The sequence below is a fragment of the Emiliania huxleyi genome (assembly GCF_000372725.1).
Source record: "Emiliania huxleyi CCMP1516 unplaced genomic scaffold EMIHUscaffold_315, whole genome shotgun sequence".
NCBI lineage: Eukaryota > Haptophyta > Isochrysidales > Noelaerhabdaceae > Emiliania > Emiliania huxleyi.
In genome coordinates, this window is record NW_005199641.1 from 76,164 (window position 1) to 84,749 (window position 8,586).

Genomic DNA, 8,586 nt, shown 5'->3' on the forward strand with positions numbered 1-8,586 from the left:
GGCCGAAGCAGCCGTCGGCGGGGCCCGAGAGGAAGTCGAGCAGCAGCGCGTGCGCGGAGAGGGCGGCGTCGTGCAGCTGAGGCACGAGCTCGACGCCGACGACGAGCTTTGCGGCAGGGAAGGCGAGCGCAGCGCCGAGCACAACGCGGCCGCACCTGCGCGCGGCCAGCACCGGGCAGGCGTGGAGAGGGTGGCGGGAGGGGCGGGGCGGAGCGAAGCGCCGGCGGCGCACCCCGAGCCCAGATCGACGAACGTCGCGCCGTCTCGCACACCTCCGACGGCGCGCAGCAGCTTTCGGAGCGGCACGAACTCCGCCTCGCCGTACGTGAGCGAGACAAAGTTGTGGTCCTCGACGGGCGGTGTGCCTATTCACAGCCACGCGCGTGAAAGCGCGCCGTTCACAGCAGAGCCGGCCGGCTTGTCAGACGGGGCGCGGCGCGCCGGCATCCATCAACGATGTCCATCGCGGCGGCGGCGGCCGACCTTTGACGTACTGCTGCGAGAGGGCCGCGCCGTCGACGCCGCAGAAGGCGGCGTCGTACCGCTTGCATGCACGGCGGAGCGGTGCACTCTCGAGCTCAGTCCGCTCGGCGACGAGGCGGCAAGTCACCGGCCTGCGGGCGGCAAGGCGGCGGAGGGGCGGTCAAGGGGCCACAAGCGGTCGGGCGGGCGCGCGAAACCGTCCGCGGAGCGAGAGCGGGGAAACGCTGCGCACCGTGACGCCGGCAGCGGCTCGGGCGGCGGCGGCGGCGGCTGCGGCGGCCTGGGCGGCGCGGGCACCGAAGTGCGGATCGCCTGCCCTGCCTTTGCCGGCGTCGGCAGCCGCGTAGTGTACCTAGAGGTAGAGAAGAAAAACCTAGGAGACGGGTGCGACCAAAGGATCGTGCACTGGACTCGGCGCCCGTGTGCACACCGCGAACCGTGCATGCTCGAGCGAGTGGCATGAATTCATTGATTCATTAATCTCGCATGCTCGAGCGAGTGGCGCAGCGGTGAGAGCATCGGGAAGGCTCCCTCGCGCTGCTAGTCTCTGTTGCATCTGGGCTTGGGCGCCGGCGGCCAGCGTGCTCAAAGGTGAGGCTCTCCCCCTTCTCCAAGTCGCGCGGCGCCCGCACGATGATCGGCGTCTGCTCGGGCGGCGCCGCGGCGGCGGCGCCGGGCGGGGGCGGCGGCGGTTCGTTGCCGCGGAGCATGCGAAAGGTGCAGCCTATCCCGTGCGGTTTGACAGGTGAGCGACTCCCGAGGGGCGCTTGGCCAGAGGAGCGCAGGACCGGGGGGCGGGCTGGGGCGGGGGCAGCTGGCGGGGAGGTGGTGTGGCGGAGAGGAGTGGGTGACGGGGATGGAGGCGGTGGAGGCGGTGGGCTTTGGCGGGGACGGCGCGGCACCGAGTGCAGTGTGCCCAGACTCGATGGACGGCGGCATCTCGCCGGCGCCGAGCGACCCGATGGTGACGTGGACCTCCGACGGCTCCCACACCCACGCCGAGCAGGAGAGGGTCACCTCGATGGTCGACGCGCCGTCGCACGAAGCCTCGCGAGAAAAGGTGTCGCACCAGTCGTAGTTTCGCGCCGCGAGTGACGCAAAGTGGTTCCGCCGCGACGCGAGCACGTACGCCCGCTGCCCGATCTCGCAGCCGGCGACCAAGGCGGGGATTCTCAGCACGAGCGTGCCCCGCCCGACAGCGCGCACCGTCGCACGCACGAAGCGGCGGCAGTCATCTGGGACCTCGCCACCCTCGTCTATCGGCTCTGTCCGTTCGACTGTGGGGCGCTCCAGCGGCGCGCGGACAGCCAGCACGCGCTTGGAGCGCAGGAGCCGCGCGGCAGCCTTGCTCCCAACCACAGGCACGGACCAGCAGATGGCCACCGGCGCTGCCGAGTCGTCCCGGCAGCGGAGACACAGTCGGTCGTCATCCACCCGCAGGTCTATTGACTCGGCGCGCGTGTCGTCAGCAAGCGCCACCTCGCAGAGCGCGACGTCGTGCGAGATGGTCTGCTGCACGGAGTCCAGTCTCAGCCAGGTGGGCGGCATCGCGCTCGCTGGCGCCAACGCCAATCCTCGAACAAGGCAACGTCGACGAATCGGGGCGAGATCACTTCTTCACAGCCTTCTCTCGAGGTTCTCTCGAGGTTCTCGAGGTGGAGATCCTTTGGCCGCGTTGGGTAGCGAGGATTGGTGTAACCCGAGCCACGGAGGCGTGTTTTCTGACGGCCGTCAGTGCACGGAGTTGCCCCTTCTCCGACTGCCCCGGCTAGTTCCCGCACGCGGGGCTAACCCTCGGTGCTCGGAGAGTATTCTCGTATTACTAGCTCTGAGTAGAGGGTGCGTTCTGCTGCTAGGGGAAACCCGGAGCGCGGAGCTATCCCTCGGAGACCCGTGTTATGGCCCTGCGACCGCGCACCCCCGGGGCTAGGCCTAGGGCTCTCTAGCCCGTAACCCGATGCCGATCATCCGGCCCGCTGGGTGCGCTTCTGAGCTCCCCGGCCCTGGATGTGAGGTTGATAACTGCACTCCAAGTGCTCCAAGTTCCCGAGGTCGCGCGGGGCTGACCCCTGCGTCCCCCGAGACCTAGCGCGGGTGGGTTGGAGGGGGGCTCGCTGCAAGGAAGGGCTGTGTAAGAAGCCGATCCCCTAGTCCGCCCCGCTCCTCCCCATCGCGCATCGGGCCGCATGTGAGCGGCCACGCCTCGCAGATTCGTTTTCGCGCCTGGGTCAGGCGCGCGGGGCATCCCCCGGGTCGCTCGCTCGACCAGCGATCCGAAGAGTGGCCGCTATGTGAGGGAAAGAGCGGGCGGGGCCCTCGACGCCTCTGTCCGTCTCGAGGTTCTCGAATAATTGGATATGAGGATATCCTTTGGCCGCGTTGGGTAGCGAGGATTGGTGTGACGCTTCACAGCCTTGTCACTGAGAAGAAAATACCTCAGGGCGCTGTGCGCTGGTCTGTGAGAGTTGAGGTAGGTGCGAGCCCTGGAGGCCCTGGGGATGGGGGGAGACTACCCGCGGGCCTAGGCCCGCGCGCAGGGGGGTGGGACATTGAGACCGGTCATGAAGGAGATGTTGAGACGCCCCTGCTGCGGTCTCCTCGCGGAAGGATTTTGTTTCAGATTTGCGAGGATTGGAAAAAGTAAACTGCCGCCGGACGCAAGGACTTTTTGGGAGCGTTCCGCTGGCGCTCTCATGGGCGAGGAAGCGGGCGAGGCGGCTGTCCAGGGCCAGGCGGCTGGCGACGTGCTCTGGTTCGCGAATCCCTCCGCGGGTGCTGCCACCGCCTCCGCGCCCGTCGACGCCGGAATCCCCACGCTTCCGATGAAGCGCAAGTCGCCGCCACCCGAGGAGCCGGAAGCGGCCGTGCAGCCCCTAATGCACGTTCAAATGGGAGGCCCGCCCCCCACAGCAGCGCCGGTTATCGAGGCCGCACCCGTGGTGCAGATGGCCGTAGCGCCGGCTACCGAGGCCGCGCCCGTGGTGCAGGCGGCCGCGGGCCCCGTCGCAGCGGTCGCCGCGGCGGTCGCTGCGGCGGCGGTTTCCGCCGGCCCGCCCGTTCGGCGACCGAGGGGCCGCGCGCCGAACGACGAGAGCGGGCGGCCAAAGGTGTGGAACCCAAACTTGGCCTGCTGGGTCGAGGACACCGGCGAACTCCCCGCGGCTGTCCCCGGCTCGGGGACCTCGGCAGCGGAGGCCGAGAAGCAGAGGAAGAATGCAGAGCGGCAGCGGGAGCGGCGGGAGCGAGGCGACTGGAATCCGCAGGACGAGCAGTGCTGCCCGAAGTACGCCAAGAACACGCTCAAGTCGAGCCGCATCAAGGGCGACCCAATGCTGGCGGGTATGCTCGAGAACCACAAGGCGGTCCCGGCGACCCCGTTCTGGCGGATGCTGTGCAGCAATGATTACCACACGACGCGGCGCGAGATCACCAATTTCCGCTCGCGCCAGCAGCAGAAGGCCAAGAAGGCGGCGGCCGCGGGCCTGGCAGCGGCGGGGCCGCTCATGGCCCTACCGTATGCAGGGTAGGAGCCCATAGTGTGGAGAGGACTGCCCTGCGCGCCCGCGCGCGCGCGGGGGCCGCTCTGGTAGGCTGTAGCGCCGGACACGCCGATTAGTTGTCGCGATGTGTCCGTGCGCGTGCGAATTGCGATGTGGGCCTGGCGTTGCGTGTGTCTTTGCTCCAGGCAACGGCCGTGGCGAGAGAGGGACACTGGTATCTGGGGGGTGGGCGGCATTTTTGAATCATTCAAAAATTCAAAGATCTTCATGTTCCCAACCTTTTGAATGATCTTCATGTTTTCCCCAACCTTTTGAATGATCTTCATGTTTTCCCCAACCTTTCCTTTAAACTCTGGTACAATTAGAAAACGAAAAGCAACTCCGGGAGCGTTAGCAACCACAGGTGACCTGAGGCCGCGCCCGCGGAGGATGGCGAGGCGGGGCACGGAGGGTCTCCCGAGCGTGAGATATGACGAGCTCCGACGCCGGCGTCTCAGTCGTTGTACGGGGTCGCCCATGGCAGGAGCGCGCCGAAGCGGAGGTGCTGCACGACCGGCAGCTTGCCGAGCACCTCGCCCTCGTACATGCGCAGCAGCCCCTTGACCACCTTGTCCCACGAGTCGATGGCGGAGATGTCGTTCAGGTAGGGCGAGTGCTCCCCAAAGGGCCCCTTCTTGACCTTGCGGATGAAGGCGACGGCGGCGAGGTAGAGGTAGTCCGCCCCCGCCTCGGCGAGCAGCTCCTCGTCGTGGATAGACGACGGCTGGATCCGCGCGTGCCCGACCAGCTGCGCCGCGCCAAAGACAAACACGAGGTGCTGGTAGTCGTCGAGCCCCCACACGCCGTGCGAGCCGGCCGGCTCGAGGCAGTACGTGGTCTGGAGCCGCCGCATCAGCGCCAGGTACCGCTCAAAGACACGCAGCACCACGGCGGGCCTGTCTGCCGGATCGAGCACCTGCCGGCGGCGCGGCTGCAGAGGTGGGCGGCGGAAGCGGCGGCGGAAGCGGAAGCGGCGGCGGCGGCGGCGGCGGCGGCGAGCGGCGGCGGTGGCGAGGGCGGGGAGGCTGAGCGAGGGCGGTGGCGAGGGCGGGGAGGGCGCGGCGTGTACGGCGAGGGTGCGGCACCTGCATCAGCTCGAGGCCGCGGAGCCAGGCGAGGAGCTGCAGCTCGTGCCCCGTCCCGTAGTCGATCCTGCTCCGCAGAGGCGCGCGTGTAGGGAGGCGTGTGCCGCAGGAGGGGTGCCGCAGTCCTGTGTGGGCCGCGTGCGAGGGCGGCGACCTGGTCGGCGACCCAAACGCCTCGGCGAAGTAGGCGGCGAGCTCCGCGGCCGCGTCGGCCGGCGCTGCTGGCGCGCCGCTCTCCGGCGCCGCGCGCTGCTCCAGCAGCTCCGCCATCAGGGCCGGCGCGCGCTCCGCCATCCGCGCGTGCCACGCCTTGAAGGCTTTGTTCCCATAGCGCATCGCCTGCTGGATTGGCGGGATCTCGTCGATCCACGCTGCCATCGCGTCGAACTCGGCCAGGAGCGCGCCGATCACCGGCCGCTCCTCGCATGTGTCCGACACCGCGCGGCCGACAACGGCCTCGGCTAGGTCGTTCGCAAACTGCATAAGGGCGGCGTGCGAAGCCGACAGCTTCCAGTGCTGCAGCGTGCGCTGGTCGCAGATGCGCTTCGTGAGCACTCCCTCGTTTTCCGCCGCCGCGGCGGCGCGGCGAGCCTCCGCCAGCAGCAGGCCTGGGGCTGCGTCCATTTCGTTCCGAGCGGCCTAGCCCTCTTGCTACACTCGTGCTTCGGTGTGAAGCGTCTAGCGCGCGCGATAAGGTTTTTGCTCGCCTTCCCTGGGACCCCGTGTTGCGTGACTCTGTGCAATTTCGGGCCCGGGGTTGTGCGTTTACGTGAAGCTGTGAACAGCGCCATAGGAGGTACTTTCTTCTCAATAACAAGGCTGTGAAGTCCCACCCCCCTGCGCGCGGGGCCTTCTAGGCCCGCGGGTAGTCTCCCCCCATCCCCAGGGCCTCCAGGGCTCGCACCTCAACCTCTCATAGCGCAAAGCGCCATAGGACGTATTTTCTTGTCAATAACAAGGTCTGTGAACAGGTCCGATGTCGATGGCCGAACGGTACGCTGCTGCGCCCCATTGGCGGCCTCGCTGCTGGCGATGCCAGCCGCGCCACTGGCACGTCGGTCGCCACCGTCACCACGTCTCTCGCCGCGGTGCCGGTGGAGCTCTGCGACGAGGACGTGGCAATGCGCTGCTCTGCTCAAAGCGATGCTGGCTCTGCTGCCGACCCTGAGTGGGAGGCAGTGCTGGCGCAGCTGCTAGCAGAGGAAGCAGAGGAAGAGAAGCTCTGCTGCCGCTTCGAGCGCCGTGGCGACGACTCCGACGACGGGTGGGACAACTACAGTGAGGAGGAGGAGGATGCTGCTGTGCAGGGTGTGGCTGAGAAGGTGGACGAGTCGCTCGAGCGTCGGGACGAGCGGGCTTGCGCCACTGGTGGAGGATTCAGTATGCTGCAGGCGGCTCCCACCCTCGATGGGTTATCACTCCTGCGACTGCATCGAAGAGGGCTTCAACATTCAACAAACAGGAATCGAGGGTGACCGCATGTCTGCATCAGACGTGTCATCCGTCCCGATCGTGACCAACCAAAGCCCCCCCTCTTCTAAGATCCGCGCTTGCCCCCGGATCCTGAACCCTCCACCGCTCCCAGCCGTGCTCGCCGAGCCTCCGCCACCTCCACCTCCGCCGCACCGACCTCCAAAAGATCCAGGAGAGCAGCAAAGAAGGAATAAAACAATCGAGTTCCACAGGCTGCTGCGCGGTTCGACGCGCACTTCCCGCCCCACTATCGGTACTCGCACGACGACCACCAGGCGCTAGACGTTTTTGGAGGCCCGGGCCTTCCGCCCTGCGCTGGGAGGCAGAAGACCTTGGCGACTACGACCTCCTCAACCCCTCGTCGGCAGCGCGCCGCAAGCAGGTCCTTCTGGAGGAGGGCTGGCCTCGCGGCGAGTTGCCTTCCAAGGTGGGGTTGCGTGAGCACATGCAGGCTCGCGCTGCGCTGCGGTATAAGGTGCTAGGTGGGCCTGGCAATGCCGCTGAGACCGGTGAGTACTTGTACGCCCGAGCTACGCGCCGACGCTGGACATCGGACAAGTGGTCCACACGCTGAACAGAATGTTCAATCTCAATGTCCCACCCCCCTGCGCGCGGGCCTTCTAGGCCCGCGGGTAGTCTCCCCCCATCCCCAGGGCCTCCAGGGCTCGCACCTCAACCTCTCATAGACCAGCGCACAGCGCCATAGGACGTATATATTTTCTTCTTTGAATAACAAGGCTGTCTGTGAATCACGCCCGCTGTGAAAATCGCGGGGGAGATTTTCGCCAGTCAATAGAGCATAAAATTACCTTTCAGACGGTACCTTTCTGTCCTCCAGAGTCGAAGAACTCGACCGGTGGCTGGCCGCCAAAGTGGCTGGACGGCGCCGCGGCGCACACTGGTGAGCCGCGGAGCACACTGAGAGAGCTGTCCTCGGCGCAGCCGATCGGCTCCCGCGGCCTGGGTGGTGGAAGTGGCACTCTCTGAGGCTCCCTGATTTTTTCTGGTATTTGTTGCACTCTCTGGTCACTTTCGCCGGGCGAGCCTGGCTCTCGCTGCACAGCGGCGCGACCCGTGTCACCCAGCAGCACTGCTTTCTTCTTTTGTAGAGAGAGCGAATCACCGCAAATGCACTTGGAGCACTTGGAGTGCAGTCATTAACCGCACATCCAGGGCCGGGGAGCTCAGAAGCGCACCCAGCGGGCCGGATGATTGGCATCGGGTTACGGGCTAGAGAGCCCTAGCCCCGGGGGTGCGCGTTCGCAGGGCAAGGGCCTTAAAGTAAACACGGGTCTCCGAGGGTTGGCCCCGCGTACCGGGTTTCCCCTTCACTGCAGGACGCCCCCTCTACTCGGAGCTAATGAACACCACACTGCACGCCTCACACGTCACACCTCACGCCCGACTTTTCTTCTATCGTCGATGATCGGCTATAGCGGACGTCCCGGAAGGCGTCTCTGGCAGGTCAATGGCGGACGCGCTGCCAGATTGCGTCCCGCTGTGGCGGGACTTCACCGACAAGCTGCTCAAGCCTCTCGCCTGGCCGTCCTTCTGGCAGGGGGTCTTGTTCGGCAGGGAGTGCAATGGAGCCTCGCCTCATGCAGCCCCGGTCGCCTTGCGACTGGCCCAGCCGATGGAGGGTGGGCCATCATTGCTGCCGCTGACGCCCGGCTCGTCGAGCACCATGCTGCCGCTGACGCACGACACCGTGCAGGGCGCGGCACAGCTGGCCGAGGAGCACAAGTACTTTCTCGGCGCCTGCCTCGCGATTGCGCTGCTGCTGGCGCTCGCCGTGCGGCTGCGAGGCGCGCCTGCGAGGCTCTCACGAGGCGGCCAGCACATGGTGCTCAACGACGAGGGCGGCGGAATGCGCACGACGAGCGGCGGCAGCGGCGGCGGCTTGGCCCGCTTCTTACCATGGGGGTCGGCCCCAGGAGGCAGCTCCGGGCCGGTGGGCATCATGGAGGCGGGGCTCCTTCCGAAGCCCGTGCAGGCGCCACCGCCAA

At 67.1% G+C, this 8,586-nt stretch overlaps 4 protein-coding genes across 4 annotated transcripts in view; 3 read left to right on the forward strand and 1 right to left on the reverse strand.

The window, feature by feature from the left end:
• Positions 1-3,176: 3,176 nt before the first annotated feature.
• On the forward strand, positions 3,177-4,020 carry EMIHUDRAFT_240756 (hypothetical protein; the record flags this gene model as incomplete). Its single annotated transcript, XM_005774287.1, has 3 exons — positions 3,177-3,422; positions 3,576-3,845; positions 4,006-4,020. The coding sequence occupies 3 exons, from the start codon at positions 3,177-3,179 to the stop codon at positions 4,018-4,020; spliced, it is 531 nt and encodes a 176-aa protein (XP_005774344.1).
• A 456-nt stretch (positions 4,021-4,476) lies between these two features.
• Positions 4,477-5,731, reverse strand: EMIHUDRAFT_116959 (hypothetical protein; the record flags this gene model as incomplete). Its single annotated transcript, XM_005774288.1, has 3 exons — positions 4,477-4,938; positions 5,108-5,174; positions 5,262-5,731. The coding sequence occupies 3 exons, from the start codon at positions 5,729-5,731 to the stop codon at positions 4,477-4,479; spliced, it is 999 nt and encodes a 332-aa protein (XP_005774345.1).
• A 352-nt stretch (positions 5,732-6,083) lies between these two features.
• EMIHUDRAFT_240758 (hypothetical protein) lies at positions 6,084-7,266 on the forward strand (the record flags this gene model as incomplete). The annotated part of the gene is made up of 4 exons (XM_005774289.1): positions 6,084-6,100; positions 6,147-6,518; positions 6,875-7,055; positions 7,234-7,266. 4 exons carry the CDS (start codon positions 6,084-6,086, stop codon positions 7,264-7,266), a joined length of 603 nt encoding a protein of 200 aa, XP_005774346.1.
• Positions 7,267-8,024: 758 nt separating this feature from the next.
• Positions 8,025-8,586, forward strand: part of EMIHUDRAFT_444371 (hypothetical protein) — a 1,189-nt gene continuing 627 nt past the window's right edge. The window contains exon 1 of the mRNA XM_005774290.1: positions 8,025-8,586. Within this exon, the coding sequence (XP_005774347.1) occupies positions 8,049-8,586 (538 nt within the window). The 5' untranslated portion in view covers positions 8,025-8,048.